Here is a 17,407-nt window from a genome sequence, read left to right as displayed (position 1 = left end):
TGAAGTGATGCAGCTGAGGTGATGCAGCTGAAGTGATGCAGCTGAAGTGATGCAGCTGAAGTGATGCAGGGTGAAGTGTTGCAGCTGAAGTGCTGTAGGCTGAAGTGATGCAGGCTGAAGTGATGCAGGTTGAAGTGATGCGGCTGAAGTGATGCAGCTGAAGTGTTGCAGACTGAAGTGATGCAGGGTGAAGTGATGCAGCTGAATTGATGCAGGCTGAAGTGATGCAGCTGAAGTGATGCAGCTGAAGTGTTGCAGCTGAGGTGATGCAGCTGAAGTGATGCAGCTGAAGTGCTGAAGGCTGAAGTGATGCAGGGTGAAGTGAGGCAGCCGAAGTGAACGTATATACGTGTTGTATGGAGCAGTGAGCCAGAGCAGGCCGTGATTCATATCACCACGGCCTCCAGCAGGGGGTATCCACACAGAATTAACAACACACTCACACTGACGGCTATTTGGATGATAGCTTTCCTTTCCTAGCAGCACATCAGCACTTCTACTGAACGACAACCAGCAACACCCCCCCCCCCGAAAACTCAAATTAACAGGGATCCTCGAAATCAAATTGGCATGAAATTGGCCTGGTATATGTGTGTAAGGCGCCAGGAAGTAAAGTGCCGGAGTTAATGTGGGAAGTTGTGAGAGACTGCCTGTGTAGGACGTGTCAGCCTGGCAGACACACACTTCATCTGTCACACCAACACACACCTGAACCAACACAAGAAAACACTGTCACTGAAGATAAAATGTGAGAGGCTTCACGTCCACATCTATCACCTGTCATGTATGAGATTTAACGTCTCGTTGTGTTGACTTTTGAATCCTTTTCACTGGCATGAACCTCTCCTGTCATCATCCGTCAATCCTTCACCGACCATCAAGTCCGAGCGACGCTGAAGAAAGTCAACCCTGAGAAGTTTGTGCTCTCGGTGATATTCAGGCACAGAAAGCAGATATGTGCTGTTTTTAACTTTCAGATCTCCATTTGTCAAGAATTTATCACTCGATCCATGATTATGGGGATTTCAGAGAAATCAATTAGTCAATTATCCAAGATGTATGGAAGCCCATTTCCGCCAGTTAAAAAAGCAAAAGTCAAAACTATGAGATAAAAAGTCGAAATTATGAGATAAAAAGTCATACTTACGACTTTATAATGACGTCATTATAATGATGATTATGGATAATGATGATGATGATTATAATGATGTCACAATGACGTCATTAACTCAGATTGAGTTACACTAGTTCCGGTGTGGGAAGATGGCGGCGTGAATTCAGGTTTGCGGCGGCCTCACCCAGTACCGTCCATGCGGTGCCTTTATCCACATCTGCGTTTAAGTTTTGTCTTTGTCTGACGGCTGGGAGAGCCTGGTCTGCTGCATCTTGTGGGCCCAGGGACCCTGCCTGGAGCTGCACCCGAGGAGGAAGCACCGAGGGCGGTCTGACAGGATGCGGAAGCGGGGCAGGCTAAGCTAACTGCTAGCCCATGCAGACCGGCAGGGCAGGCTAAGCTAACTGCTAGCCCATGCAGACCGGCAGGGCAGGCTAAGCTAACTGCTAGCCCATGCGGACCGGCAGTTCCGACAGTCATCCTGGCTGGCGTTCGTTCTCCTGGACAGTAATGTTTTTGTTGTTGTTGGGTTTTTTTGGATATATGTGTTAGTTTAGATATATGTGTTAGTTAATATGTATTCTTGAAGCTCTTGTAGTTTTTGGATATGTGCTTTTGTGTTGCACTGCTGGGGGAAATGTCAAATAAAGTGTTCCTGACTCATCCCCTCCTCTCTAATGTCTGTTTTCTTTTGCTTGCTCTCGTTTCCAAATCTGAGCCGCTAAAATCGAGAGCATCACAAAACCGATCTGAAGCTTCCTGCGACTAGATACAATCGTCAGAGACGGGCACTTGGTCCTGGTGTGCGGTACAACGTGCCCTCAGGTGTCGTGTAGAGGTCAAAGGTTAAAACTGCATCTCACGCGGGGCGCCTTCCTCCTGGATGGGTGGGCAATGAAAGTTGCTGTTGAGAAGACAGGCTAACTTCTGACCGAGCAGCATGGACTTGGCTGAGAGGAGGGGAGCCCAGTTTTTCACGAGGCTCCACATCCTTACTGAAGGCCAGCTGACAACACATATGGCCCCGCTACCGTATGCAACAAGATCCACAGACTGAAGGCCAAATTGACCAGAATACATCTGTGTGTAAATGTTTTCTCACATTAGTTCATTTTTTTGTCTTCGTGGAGATCTTTTTGTACATTTGCCCTTACTCGAGACACGTCAGATGACCCGTTTGAAACCTAACCAACCCAGTAACGTCACTAACAGCCGTGAGCTGCTGAAACTGGACGTATACGTGCAAACTGGGTCTGCCAGCAGGCTCCACGAGGAACCAGGAATACAGCGGAAAGGGGCGTCCGGGTAGCGTAGTGGGCTATACCGTTGCCTACTGTAGCAAATTCCGGGGGCAGCCGAGAACTGCCGCAGCCGAGAACTGCCGCAGCCGGGGCGCGAACCTGGATCTCCTGCACCACGGGCAACTGCGCAAACCAGTCAGTTAAAGGGTTCCAAGGGCTAGCGAGTCCACATAACCGTGGTCGTTACACGACCCCCCTCCTTCGGGAAGCGCGTCCCCGCACTTCAGCATATCAACTCCCTCACGCCTCTGGGAGCACGCGCTTCCGATGGCCTCACGGTCTCACCATCCAAGTTCTGACACCAAGGTAGCGAATTCTGGGGTCAACCGGAACCGCCACAGCCGGGACGCGAACCCACGTCTCCTGCAGCACGGGCGACTGTGTTAACCGGTCAACTAAAGGGTCCGACCTGTTAGCCAAGGGCTAGTGAGTCTACACATGGTCGTTACACTACCAACACAGGGATCACCGGTTCGAATCCCCGTGTTACCTCCGGCTTGGTCCGGCGTCCCTACAATGGGCCGTGTCTGCAGGTGGGAAGCCAGAGGTGGGTATGTGTCCTGGTCGCTGCACTAGCGCCTCCTCTGGTCGGTCAGGGCTTCTGTTCAGGGGGGGGGATAGCGTGATCCTCCCATGCGCTACGTCCCCCTGGTGAAACTCCTCACTGTCAGGTGAAAAGAAGCGGCTGGCGACTCCACATGTATGGGAGGAGGCATGTGGTAGTCTGCAGCCCTCCCTGGATCAGCACAGGGCGTGGAGTGGAGACCAGGGACGGCTCGGAAGAGTGGGGTGACTGGCCGGGTACAATTAGGGAGAAAAGGGGGGGATCCCCCCCCCAAAAAGGAATACATTGGAAATACAATATAATATACAAGAGTATGTAAACTCTCTCATCCCAGGAGGTATCATCATGGAATAGTTTTATGCAATACAGTACACATTAATTCAATATTCTGATGATATTTTAGTGCTGATTTGTGACTTTCAGATACCACATTATCAAATATACTCCGATTCAATATTAGAATATCTAAAGTGGCATCCTGAAACCGCAAAACAAAACAAAAACCAAACAGAAATGAGCAAAGAAAACACATTTATCCGAGTCACTATAGCGTGATTCACAATGCCGCGATATTAAAACATCGCTGCTTAACATTGTAAGTTGGCCCTGCTGTATATGAATGTGTTGAGTAACATTTTAGACAGCTGCTCAGGACATACAGTTGGTGTGGCCTTGCATAGACTCGGCCTGCGATAGGACCCCAATACTCTGACAGCACCCCAACACAGAGATAGGACCCCAGTATGCCCATTTGGCGCACCGCCAATAAAACTGGGATCTGAAATCCTCTTTTAAAAACACCAGATTGTCCATAAACTAGGCTTCCTAAGAACCCAACCAGTACTGAGTATTCCCTACACAGTATTCGGACAGTACTGAGTATTCCCTACACAGTATTGTCTACAGGTGATAATAACAAAAACGAGACATACCTCCTTCAGCTGCGCCAGGCGGTCCTTCATCTTCAATTCTGTCTTGTTTGCTTCCCGATATGAGGAAGAAAAAAAAAAAATCTCTCAGGCCTCGAGAGAAGCACCCGGCCTAATCTACGAAAGCTACTTGAGCGGCGTCTGATTTAGCCCTGATGAAATGATTAGCCTCTATAAGGTCCACGGTGTCTGACGCCAGCCGTTCAACGTGCATGTGCAGAGAAACTGTCCAACACACAGATGACTACAAATCACACTCGTGCGTGAATACACAGTCCAAACTCCTTAAGTTAATTTCCACCGGCCACAATATTTCTGGTCAATATGGCAGGCCACCCCAACCGGAGGCTCCTCTAAGCCTCTAAGAACGGATTAGGACAGGAGGACAATCTCTCTCTCTCTCTTCCTTTCTTGTCCTGTGTAAACAGAGGGCTAAACCCAATGGGAAATGTGGTGCACACAAAGGCCACAGCCCTGGACAATGGTAGGCCAGTCAGAACGATATGTAGGATTATTACACACACATCTCTTATCTTGAGATTATATATATATCACTTATGAATATATAAAACTGTTAAAAGAAACACTCAATGGTAGGGAAACTGCTCAACAAGTAAGGAGCTATGTATATATATATATATATGTATATATATATATATATATATATATATTCCAAACTCACTGGCGTAACATATTCATTATGGGCCCTGGTGCAAGCAACCCTCGTAGACCCCCCGCCCCCCCATCTCTCTCTCACTCGCTCGCTCACACCACCACCACCACCACCATAGGTTGGTTCAGTAGGTCATTTTAGTAATTTATTTGTATAGCACCTCTCACCGATATACAATCACAAAGTGCTTCACAGCATAAAACATAACAAATAAAACAGAAATATCAAAGTAACAGACAAAGCTGACACAGATGAGTTATTGTAAAGGTCAGTAGGTCAAAGACTGGCTACACTTCAGACCACGGAGAGCGGACGCACCACGGACCGAGTCGGGGAACCTAAACAGACGGTCTCCAAATCACAACAGTCGACAAGGCCATGAAACAAGTCAACAAGGCAACTAGGCTGTAATATAGCCAATAGCCTGGTCATTCCACAGTAACAGGGGAGCACACGTCACACTCACAACCTGCTAGACTGCATGGCTTGGCACACTTCCTGCACAATGAAGGCTGCACACTTTGCAGCCTTCCTTTTTCTCCTTGCTCTCCTTCCTCTTTTTCCATCCACTTTTTTGTGTGTAACTCACGCTTGCTTGCTTGCTTTTCTTCTTCTAACGTTACTTAGGTAGGCTAGACAGACAAATTACGCTGGTCTACAAAAATACAGTTTTTTTTTCTTGCACGGACTTTGGAAACTGTTTTGGGCTGCAGAATCCAAATCTGAGCTCAGATTTGCTCCGTCACATCAAGTTTCTGTGCTGTCTGCGTGCTCCTTATTCAGGATTTTACAAAAGTTGACCATCTAGTCCGGCAATCCAGGCAGGGGTAAAAACGACCCCCTATTCATTTCCTGAGTAATTTCCTGCTAGGCTGGGTGTTTATTTATTCATTGTGATCATTTTTGCATCTATCGATCATCTAATGCAACAGTGTTTTTTTAACTACGAGTGTACAGTTGCTGTTTTCTCAAAAATAATGATTTTTCATAGTTCAAAAACCTGTTGTGATAGGCCAAAACTAAGGCCAGGTTCGGATCCAGCACCCCAAAGTGAGCTAGAATCCGTTGAAAACCCCCTTGCAAGAAACATTGTGTTGACCAGTGTTATATTGCGCGCGCTAAACAAGCTATCGTCACATGCTCAGAACAGACACGTACCACTGGACCAGCACGACGCATGCAGAAATATTGACGGGCTCCCCCTAGCGGCGGGCCCTGGTGCCGCTGCACTGGCTGCACCGCCTGTATTTACGCAGGTTTGGACCAAACTAACACATATATCTAAAATAAATAAATAAAGAATCAGTGTCCAGGAGAACAAACGCCAGCCAGGAAGACTGTCGGAACCGCCGGTCTGCATGGGCTAGCAGCTAGCTTAGCCTGCCGCGCTTCCGCGTCCTGCCAGACCGCCCTCGGTGTTATCGGAACCGCCGGTCTGTATGGGCTAGCAGCTAGCTTAGCCTGCCGCGCTTCCGCGTCCTGTCAGACCGCTCTCGGTGTTATCGGAACAGCCGGTCTGCATGGGCTAGCAGCTAGCTTAGCCTGCCGCACTTCCGCGTCCTGTCAGACCACCCTCGGTGTTATCGGAACCGCCGGTCTGCATGGGCTAGCAGCTAGCTTAGCCTGCCGCGCTTCCGCGTCCTGTCAGACCGCCCTCGGTGTTGTCGGAACCGCCGGTCTGCATGGGCTAGCAGCTAGCTTAGCCTGCCGCACTTCCGCGTCCTGCCAGACCGCCCTCGGTGTTATCGGAACCGCCGGTCTGCATGGGCTAGCAGCTAGCTTAGCCTGCCGCACTTCCGCGTCCTGCCAGACCGCCCTCGGTGTTATCGGAACCGCCGGTCTGCATGGGCTAGCAGCTAGCTTAGCCTGCCGCACTTCCGCGTCCTGTCAGACCGCCCTCGGTGTTATCGGAACCGCCGGTCTGCATGGGCTAGTAGCTAGCTTAGCCTGCCGCGCTTCCGCGTCCTGCCAGACCGCCCTCGGTGTTACCTCTTCGGGCACAGCTCCAGGCAGGGCCGTGGTGGTCCCTGGGCCCACGGGACGCAGCAGACCAAGCCCCCATCGGCTAAGGGGGCAAACTTAAGACGCAGACGTCGACAAGGACGCTGCATGGACACTGCTGGGGAGGCCGCCGCGAACGGGAATTCGCGCCGCCATCTTCCCACACCGGAAGTGGAAAACCTTTATGGCTCTATTGGCAGGCGGTTTATCGTGTGAGGCTTTTCTAACCGGAAGTTCATTGTTAACTTGTGTACCACGTGTAAAAAAAAACCCACACAAGTTGTTCGTACTCAAGCGATCTCATTGGCCGACAGTCGTTATGACGCCACAGGAGATGCGTCACTTCTCCTGTACAGACGATTTCATCAATTCCTGATTTCAATGGCTGTCATCAGGGGTCTGTATCATTAGGGGTCTGTATCATCAGGGGTCTGTATCATTAGGGGTCTGTATCATCAGGGGTCTGTTATCATCAGGGGTCTGTATCATCAGAGGTCTGTATCAGGGGTCTGTATCATCAGGGGTCTGTATCAGGGGTCTGTATCATCAGGGGTCTGTATCACAAATCAGAATGACTTAAAATGAGCGGGTAACTTTGCAGGGTAAAACCTGGTACTCCCCAAATCTGGAAAATGGACTGAGGTAACAAGAGCCGCTCCAGGTATCAGTAAGTGCAGTTATCCGGCTAAGTCGAGTTATCCTGTTTTGTGATAGAGTGTCCATGTCAGCAATGGATAGTCCCAACATCCAGCGAGTATCCAGACAGGGGGACGGACGTTAGTAAACAAACCTCCTGCAGCACACGCCACTTGGGTGGGCTGAGGCCTCCTGACCAACGCCTGGTAAGCTTTCCGAAATCCTCCGGCCCCTTTCTGTTCATCAGAGTGAAATATGTGGTCGGAAAATACGTGTCATGAAGTGTGAAACCTCCTCTTCGTGCGGCTCGTCCGGGTGCAAGGAAGGCAACAGCACATACCGCAGTTTTTATAGAAATACTTTTTAATTTGATGGTTTATCACAGGCATTGTCGTAAACAAGATATTTAAAAATGCAGATTTCGTTTTTCTCTGCTTGAACAGTCTCACTTGCTCAGCCTCAGTCATTCAATTTCTCTCTCACAAACACACACACACACACATGCACACGCACACACACACATGAGACTAAACACAAAGAAAAACAAAAGTGACTAAAGATTCTGCTGTAGTAAAATCATTATCCACCCGAGGTGTGTATCAAGGATACACAACCACCCCCCTACACATAAATACATGCGCAGACACACACTCAGGTACACACACTTATGTACACACACACATGCGCGCGCGCACACACACACACACACAAAGGGCTGCGTGAAGTAGGAATGGTGGGGCGGGTGGGGGTCTTCTTGGTGTCTGTAGTAACTTCTACCTGGACAAGGAGATCCTGAAGAGACACAGAGGGTCATATTGTGAGTGCCTTGCTGCCCAGTTATTAAAATTATTTTTAAATGCATGTTGTGTGTTATGAAAATCAAGCCCCCCCAGGAATCCGCAGTAAAAAGACGTACAATCCTGAGACTGTATTTTTGCAATACTCAGCGGCCATAAAAAACGGCTGTCCACCAAGACTCGACAAACCCAAACCAGTCTTCAAACCTTTATTCGTTTGACTGTTTATGAACATAATCAAGTGGTTTTCAAAATGTGAAATATACATTTTACTACATTATTCTGCCACCTTAAGTGTTTAAGGAGTGTAGCACAGGGATGCTATCCCCCCCCCCACCTTCTCCCCAATTGTACTGGGCAATCACCCCACTCTTCCGAGCCGTCCCGGTCTCCGCTCCACCCGCTCTGCTGATCCGGGGAGGGCTGCAGACTACCACATGCCACCTCCCATACATGTGGAGTCACCAGCCGCTTCTTTTCCCCTGACAGTGAGGAGTTTCACCAGGGGGACGTAACGTGTGGGAGGATCACCCTATCCCCCCCAGTACCCTCCTCCCACAACAGGTGTCCCGATCGACCAGAGGAGGCGCTAGTGCGGCGACCAGGATACATACCCACATCCAGCATCCCACCCGCAGGTACGGTCAATTGTGTCTGTAGGGACGCCCGACCAAGCCGGGGGTAAGACGGGGATTCAAACCGGCGATACCTGTGTTGGTAGGCAACGGAATAGACTGCCACGCCACCCGGACACCTTGCTATTGTTCATTTGATTGTTAATCAATACAATGCACGATAGAAACATGAGCGTCATCACAAGCTGTTTGCTAACATTCGGCACAAATGGCAAAGTGAACAGAATGGGAGACAAAGGAACTCCTCAGCGTTACAGGATGAAGAGTCTGGTCGGCAGCACCTTCGCAGCATCTTCACCGGCCATTTTAACACTCCAGATTTCAAAGTGAACAGAACGGGAGACAAAGGAACTCCTCGGCGTTACAGGATGAAGAGTCTGGTCGGCAGCACCTTCGCAGCATCTTCACCGGCCATTTTGACACTCCAGATTTCAAAGTGAACAGAATGTAAGATAAAGGAACTCCCCAACGTTACAGGATGAAGAGTCTGGTCGGCAGCATCTTCACAGCATCCTCACAACCACTCAAACACTCCAGATTTCAAAGAATTAAACATAATGCACAGGAAACGGCGAAAGAGGACTTTATCAGTATTGGTGGTGGATTGTGAAGCATCGCAAAGCCTTAAAATAACAGAAGCTGGGCGTCTGGGTGGCGTGGCGGTCTATTCCCCTGCCTACCAACACGGGGATTGGCGGTTCGAATCCCCGCGTTACCTCCGGCTTGGTCGGGTGTCCCTACAGACACAATTGGCTGTGTCTGCGGGTGGGAAGCCGGATGTGGGTATGTGTCCTGGTCGCTGCAGTAGCGCCTCCTCTGATCGTTTGGGGGGGGGACTGGGGGGAATAGCGTGATCCTCCACGCGCTACGTCCCCCTGGCGAAACTCCTCACTGTCAGGTGTAAAGAAGCGGCTGGCGACTCCACCTGTATTGGAGGAGGCATGTGGTAGTCTGCAGCCCTCCCCGGATCAGCAGAGGGGGTGGAGCAGCGACCGGGATGGCTCAGAAAAGTGGAGTAACTGGCTGGTTAGGGAAAAAAAAGGGGGGGGAAATCCAAAACAAGCCAAAACAGAAGCTGTTGTTGTTTTTACCAGAAAACTGCCTGCAACTGATTCAGTAAATGTTAAGGAATGAATGTGTGTGTGTGTGTGTGTCTCTCTCTCTCTGCAGGGGTAACTCACTGTAACTTGTCCTGCAGCAGATCCAGCCTCTGCCTGTCGACGTGCCGTGAGAAGAGGGAGAGGAGGTTCGGCGGTGTGAAGAGGGGCGGCGACAGGGAGGACGAGGGAACGCTCAGTAGCTCCCGCGTGACAGAGAATGCCAACTCCGTCCTGAGCAGCGAGGGGAGGAGATGCGGGGACAAGAGGAGGAAACGTGTGAGGGGAGGGCAGATACGGAGGGAGTCGAGAGAGAAGATGGGGTGGTGAGGGAGGAGAGCATGGAGGGGGAAGAGATGAATATAAAGAAAGGGGAAAAGAAAGAGGTGAGATAAGGGTGGTGTTGCGGAGATGGTTTCCATCCATATGAAGATATTTCTGGCACGATATTCTGAACAGGTACTTATTCAACTACGTTCCACATGTAGTAGTAGACATTACTCTCACAATATAGTAGGTCTTTATCCCGTACCGAGGAGGTTTTAAAAGTAAAAAAAAAAGAAAATAAATGTTAATCAAGTGCACTTTCTTTAGCTGATTTTAAGCACATAAAGAGAGCATCTCTACGCTACGAACAGGATGTGGCGACTGTTTATAAGCAGCATGTGAGGGCAAAAACCAGCTGAGAATTTATCAGTACACACTACCTGCCATTACACAAGTTATCTGGGGTTTTACCACACAGTCATAAATTGTGCTTCGATAACCGACTCAAGCTTTAATATGTCCATTTTTTAAACGTTTGGCACTAGAAGGACCAAGACGGTCATTATGGCTGTCTTGGATTTTCAGTTTAACAACTTTGTGTAGAAAAAGTCACAGCCCTCCCTAATTCTCCTAAAACTGCACATATTTGTATTAAAACAAGTTCTAGATCAATCGCACAAAAGCAAAGTTATGGTGAGATCTACCTAAAACGACCATGAGCGGTCAAAATGGCCGTCTCGTAATTTGCGCGTGATCGTGCGCGTCATTGTCAGTATTCATGATGTGTGTCGGTGGCGTCATTTCCTGTCTGGTTCCATGTGTGGTTACAGACGCCGTTACAGACGCACCATGACTACCACCGAGGCGTTGCAGTATTTACAGGCGTTGGACAGCGGCCATTTTAAATTGTTTGAAAATTGTATTAAAGTTGTTAAAATATTAATTTTGTGTCAGTTAGTTTCATAACAGTCATACTGACATATGTAATGCATTAATATCTCAATTGGGTATTTATTTTGACACAATATAGAGTTTAAAACCCGGCGGTCATTTTGACCGCCCATGGTCGTTCTAGGTAGGAGTGAAATCCCGGTCGTTCTTGTGTTAAATGTGTTAATGAGCAACTTCAACATTTGCATAAAAACAGCCTGGCAGAAAGGTGGCTGGTCTAACGCAACGTTACCATCGGTTGTCGTCCATGAGCTGGCAGTTGGGGTCCGAGCTCTGCATCCGCTCTCCTTCACTCAGGATCAGATACAGCAGAGTTACACCAAACTGCACACACAACCAGAGGCAGGAGTTACTTGAGTTGGTGCACAAATCTACAGCTTGTGTGTTTCTGTACTACAGCTTGTGTGTTTCTGTGCTACAGCTTGTGTATGTCTGTGCTTGTATGAACACGTTTGGTAACCCCTGCTTATAGTTTTCATAACACCCCCAGGAAGACCAACAACAACAACAATACACAAATTCATAGCATCTATACTCTACAGTCAAGGCTCAGCGTTTTCGGTTTTAACCGATTTTGCCCGAAAAATACCCAGATCTTTAAAAAGGAGCAGATCTGTTTAAACTGATTTTCACCCACATTTTATGTTTCCACGGATCCAGAAGTGGTTCCTGTTCGTGTGAGGTTATGTAACAGTGTCCTCTCGTGGCGAAATTCGGCACGCTGGATGGCTTTGAAAAATAAAAACTGAAAACGCCGAGCCTTGTGTATAGTATAGGCGAAGAGCAGCATGTGCACATGCCATGAGGCAGTCTGCATGCCCAGATGGGAAATGACATCATTCAGCTCAAGTGTATATGTAGCCCCGCAGAGCAAAACACTAACACTCCTGCTCCTCAACGTATCAACCAAGTCTGTTTACACTTTCAATATTTCTTTGATGGACCCAGAGGAAATAAAAATCCTTTGGTTTGGGGGCGTCCGGGTAGCGTAGCGGTCTATTCTGTTGCCTACCAACACGGGGACCCCGGTTTGAATCCCCGTGTTAACTCCGGCTCAGTCGGGCGTCCCTACAGACACAGTTGGCCGTGTCTGCGGGTGGGAAGCCGGATGTGGTTGTCTGTGCTGGTCGCTGCACTAGCGCCTTCCCTGGTCAGCCGGGGCGTCTGTTCGGCGGGGGGGGATAATATGATCCTCCCATACGCTATGTCCCCCTGGTGAAACTCCTCACTGTCAGGTGAAAAGAAGCGACTGGCGACTCCATATGTATCAGAGGAGGCGTGTGGTAGTCTGCAGCCCTCCCTGGATCAGCAGAGGGGGTGGAGCAATGACCGGGACTGCTCGGAAGAGTGGGGCAATTGACCGGATACAATCAGGGGGGAAAAAAAAATCCTTTGGTTTGAATGGGGATAGCACATCATTTGTGGGGGTTTTTTCATTGTATTTCTACTTTTAGTTAGTTGTCCTGTTCAGGCTAGTTGCGTGACGTTAACTCTTGCTTGACAGTAAAGGTCAAGTAAATGACAATAACGGTACGTGCAAACTGAGGTCTTCCTGTTTACATGTACAAGCGCTCTTCAGAGCTCTGGCAGAGTGTGTTCATGTGTGCCTCTGTAGCAGGATGGCCAGTGTGTGTACCTTGTTGTGCAGGACTGTGGCCAGCTGACCCTCACTGCCTTGAAGCTCCTGCAGCAAGTCTGTGAGGGCGGGGCTTGACAACGACTGGATCACCACGGCAACCGGCTCCACCAACCAGCACAGCACCTGAATAAGAAAAAGCAGATGACAGAGGATGGAAATTAAGTTCGCCAACCGAGGTGCGTGTCCAACTTGTGTCTTCCACGCACACGGCTGCACGCTGCACAGAGACAAGCTTATCAAGGGACTCCATCTTGTTTTACATGTCATCATGTTTATCTTAAGAGATTGTTAGTAACACTGGGGGGAAAAAAGGACATTAAAAACAGTAAAATAGAGGTGAGTGAAAACAGACTGCTAGCCGGAAACATACTTCTCATTATTTATAACAACACAATTTGTGCGATCACCACACTAGCTAGTTACTGCGTCACGGGGGAGGGGGACAAAGTGAAACAGCAATGATTTAAGAGGCGCTGGATTATTTACACGATGTCATCATATGTGTATTATTACAACGATTAATATTTCATTATTAAAATACCACTGTTCTCATCAATACCGGTATATCGCAACACCCCTAGTAATACTAATAATACCTAGTAATACTAGTAATAATATTTACTAACAATACTTAGTAATACTAGTAATACCTAGTAATACTAGTAATCATATTTACTAACAATACCTTGAAATAAGCATTATGAGACTTAAAAAAGGTATAATACCTCAATAAGCTTATCTTTTTTTCAGTGCATCTGCTTCATGGCCTGACCAGAAAGGCTGCAGTCTCTCACCATTTTACTGGCTTGGTTTATGTTTTATAAAGAAGAAAAAAACCATTATAACATCTTTACGATGCTTATTTCAAAGAGTGTGTCCCGCTATGTGTCCCACAGTGACTCACAACTGAATGATCACATTAAGAAGTGACCCCAGTGAACTGACATCACTTTGCCTGTTACATATTTGAAATGCCCTGCCATTTTCTCAGAGGACCTGAGGGCATCAGAAGGATCTCAGATTTCAAACAAAACCACGGCCATCTCCAGGCAAGATGCTGACAACACTTCACAACTGCCAAATGGCAATTTCTCACAGGACTGTGTGTGTGTGTGTGTGTGTGTGTGTGAGCCCGTGCCCACAACTGTAATGTGCGAGAGCATGTTTTTAGTCACCTGGTCCTGCTTGTCTTTCTTAGCCAGAGCTGGAAGATTGCGAGCAATTGCCATGACAACGGCAGTGGCCTGAGCCAGGGGAAGGAAGGGGAGGAGCCTGGAGACCAGCCGCTTGCCCTTCCGCACAGACATGATCATCACACACTGCTCATCGCTCACTCTGTGGATGGAGAGAGAGAGAGAGAAGAGACGGAGAGAGAGGATGTTGGAGCACATACATATTCTTTGCGTCCCTTTTTCCATCCCTGCCACCCTTCCGGGTCACCAGGTCCTACCTGTCATCCCATTCCTTCTCCCGCAGTGAGTTACAGAGCTGCAGAGTGTTCGTCTTGTGCCGCTCGAGCAGCGCGTCTCTCTCCTCCTCGGGGGTGTGGAGGAACCGCTTCTCGAAGTCCTGCACCTCCAGCAGCAAGCTGTACATCTGGGGGGGGGAGACAGAAAAGAATAAGTGAAAGAATATCAAAGAAAAAGTGGCCAGGATAAGGAGACGCTAAATGGTGCCGGTGGTAATATGAGAATTACATAACATGAATTAAGAATTACAGATAATAACGATGATAGTAAAATCTGCTTATTCCTCCTTTTGCTTTGATAAATTGGTGGAGGGGAGAGGTGCAAGCCAGCTACCTTTTTTCCCTCTGCTCACCTTTTCTACAGTGTAAAGGATCTGTCTCCTCTTGTTCCACACCTGCTTCTCTCTCTTCTCCTGTAGACACAGAGAGAGACAGATTAGACAAAAACGGGTTAGGGTCAGAACGCTGAAGGCGAGTCATAGTCGGCTGCATAAGCAGATGGTGCCCGTTTCTGTTCCGGTAGACTCTGTAGCATACACAAAGCACTGGTCCACCTAGTAGATACATCTTGCTGTAGTCTTTTTGTAGGCTGGCCTGGTTGTTGCTGAATACTTCGGAGTCGGGAGTATGCTAACGGGGAATGTTTAAAATGACCGAAATGCCTCTCCCTGCAGCTCTTATACCAGAGATGCTTTGCTGTGACAGCAATCTCTCGGCCACAACGAGCTGGAGTGTATGCGCCACACAGGGTAGGCTGGGGTAAATCTGCATCCTTCATGGCCTTTGCCATGTTCTTAGCATCATCCCTCAGAATAGCGTGTACCCTTTCTCTCGGGATTCCCCAGGATCGGAACATGTCACTGAATGCGACAGCCGGAGCCCCCGCTGTGTGTGACCCTGTGAATTCTTGACAATGAAGACCAACGTTGTGTTGTTTGAGGTTTTGATCAATAAAGTGCGTGCTTAAGCTTAACAGGGACATAGGACATGCACTCGAACTCCACGTCACTTGTAAAACTAACTGATGCGACGTTGTCCTTTAAAACGCTGTCAATATGTGTATACACTGTTTGGTACGACTGCGGCAGGCACACATACATGAAATATTTACGCCCTGGAAGGATGTAGCGTGGATCCAAGTGGGTCACAAGTCATCGGGACCCTTCATCTTCCACTACAGAAAGGCTGCTGATCAAGGCCAATGAATTCCACCATCTTGGCTGATATTTCTTCTGACTTCTTACTGTCCCTGCTTAGGGCTCCTGCCGTTTAAATGTCTCCCACACTGACAACTGAGTGACGGAAGACTGAGTTGCCGAAGGGTTAACTCACTTTACTGACTTTGCGCTGGCTTGACTTTCATACTCGCCGTATTCTTTGACATGACAAATTCTCAAATGTCCAATGAGGTTCGTGGTATTAAAATGTCATTGTTGCGTTCCACCACGAGGGATTTCTGCTTCACACACATTGCATATAGCGATTTTGTTGTCTTTTTCAGACACCTTGTAGAACTGCCAGACTGGCAAAGCCATTTTAGCGAGCTTCTTTTGCCGCGCACAGAGAAATGTCTCAGGTATTTTGCTTCATCTTGATCGGCTCTTCTGATCTGCCTTTATAGAGAGCTCCGATCAAACTATTTAGAATGAAAATCAGCCGATAATGATCGGAGCATCCCTAATAGCAATTGATGAACAATTCTGGTCAGATTTATGTCAAGGCCATTTGTCAGCTACCATTAATGCCCAGTACAGGCTGGTTCAGTATAACTTCCTCCATCAACTGTACCTCACCACACAAGAAACTACATAAATCCAAACCTGAATTGTCTGAAATGTGCTTCATATGTGGTATAGAGGTTGGCTCCTTCCTGCATTGTACCTGGCTTTGTTACAAAGGTGAGGCCCTTTTGGTATGACTTCTGCGACACCTTGACCAAGATCAGAGGAATTACCTTCCCATTAGATCCTGAGCTTTGCTTACTGGGGAATTTCACACGTGTCAGTAGATCCTCAGCCAATTCCCAAGTTAAATTTATGGAAATCGTTTCATGTGTGGCCAGGAGAGCCTGGAGAGGTGGAGGTTTCCACCGGAGAAAAGAGGAATGAAAGTCAGTCGGAGCAAGATGGAATACCTATGTGTGAATGAGAGGGAGGACAGCGGAAGGGTCAGGATGCAAGGAGTAGAGGTGACGAAGGCGTATGAGTTTAAATACCTGGGCTCAACTGTCCAAAGTAACGGGGAGTGCAGGAGAGAGGTGAAGAAGAGAGTGTAGGCAGGGTGGAGTGGGTGGAGAAGAGTGTCAGGAGTGATTTGCAACAGATAGGTACCAGCAAGAGTTAAAGGGAAGGTTTACAAGATGGTAGTGAGACCAGCTATGTTATATGGTTTGGCGATGGTGGCACTGATGAAAAGACAGGAGGTGGGGCTGGAGGTGGGAGAGTTGAAGATGCTAAGATTTTAATTGGGAGTGACGAAGAAGGACAGGATTAGGAATGAGTATGTTAGAGGGACAGTTCAGGCTAGACAGTTTGGAGACAAAGCAAGAGAGGCCAGATTGAGATGGTTTGGACATGTGTGGAGCAGAGATGCTGGGTATATTGGGAGAAGGATGCTGAATATGGAGCTGCCAGGGAAGAGGAAGAGAGGAAGGCCAAAGAGGAGGTTTATGGATGTGGTGAGGGAGGACATGCAGCTGGCTGGTGTGACAGAGGAAGATGCAGAGGACAGAAAGAGATGGAAACGGATGATCTGCTGTGGCGACCCCTAACGGGAACAGCCGAAATTAATAGTAGTAGTTTTATATGTGGCCAGGAAATGCATAATGGTGACATGGAAATCTGATTCCCCTCTCCTCATTGATAGATGGTCTTCGGAAGTGAACAGTTGTATTTGTAGCTCAGGTAAACAAAAGTCCTTTAAAAGCGTTACAGTCAATAACAGCAATATAAGTTAATAAATAACTAAATAAGTGAAGTTCATGGTTTCATCTTAAATGTCGTTAAAAATGTTCATAAGGTTAAAAACAATGGTATTGAAATAGCTGTACTGTTCCTTTAACGACGTGACTGTAACAGCCAATCAAATAACTCCAGCACAGCAGAGACTGTTAGAAAAGAAGTAACTTTTAATGCTCCGAACTTTGTTTCCTGTTTTTGGAATTTTTTTTTTTTTCCCCCACACGGTCCACGGTGCCGAGGATTGTGTTCAACTAAGTTGAACGGGACTTGGCCAACTTTGTTGGGGTTGAAGAATCGGTTTGGTGTTGCATCCGCGCACTGCGGAAACAAGATGGCGAGCCACCCAAAGCAGGGATAAGCTGGGTAGACATCGT

General features: G+C 48.0%; 2 protein-coding genes across 3 annotated transcripts in view; both read right to left on the bottom strand.

Moving 5' to 3' along the window:
* Positions 1-3,942, bottom strand: part of stx3a (syntaxin 3a) — a 13,898-nt gene extending 9,956 nt beyond the window's left edge. The window contains exon 1 of the mRNA XM_056280159.1: positions 3,913-3,942. Coding sequence (XP_056136134.1) covers positions 3,913-3,942 — 30 coding nt within the window. The remainder of the gene's footprint in view (positions 1-3,912) is intronic.
* Positions 3,943-7,570: 3,628 nt separating this feature from the next.
* patl1 (PAT1 homolog 1, processing body mRNA decay factor) overlaps positions 7,571-17,407 on the bottom strand; it is a 51,490-nt gene continuing 41,653 nt past the window's right edge. For both annotated transcript variants that reach the window (XM_056279885.1, XM_056279886.1), the window contains 7 exons: positions 14,427-14,486; positions 14,056-14,201; positions 13,781-13,940; positions 12,603-12,728; positions 11,199-11,290; positions 9,833-9,982; positions 7,571-8,011 (listed from right to left, as the gene is read on the bottom strand). In XM_056279885.1, coding sequence (XP_056135860.1) covers positions 7,993-8,011; positions 9,833-9,982; positions 11,199-11,290; positions 12,603-12,728; positions 13,781-13,940; positions 14,056-14,201; positions 14,427-14,486 — 753 coding nt within the window. In that variant the 3' untranslated portion in view covers positions 7,571-7,992. The remainder of the gene's footprint in view (positions 8,012-9,832; positions 9,983-11,198; positions 11,291-12,602; positions 12,729-13,780; positions 13,941-14,055; positions 14,202-14,426; positions 14,487-17,407) is intronic.

This window comes from Lampris incognitus, chromosome 5, assembly GCF_029633865.1.
Source record: "Lampris incognitus isolate fLamInc1 chromosome 5, fLamInc1.hap2, whole genome shotgun sequence".
Taxonomy (NCBI): Eukaryota; Metazoa; Chordata; class Actinopteri; order Lampriformes; family Lampridae; genus Lampris; species Lampris incognitus.
The sequence above is the reverse complement of the archived record's forward strand: the minus strand, read 5'-3'. Positions and strand labels throughout refer to the sequence as shown.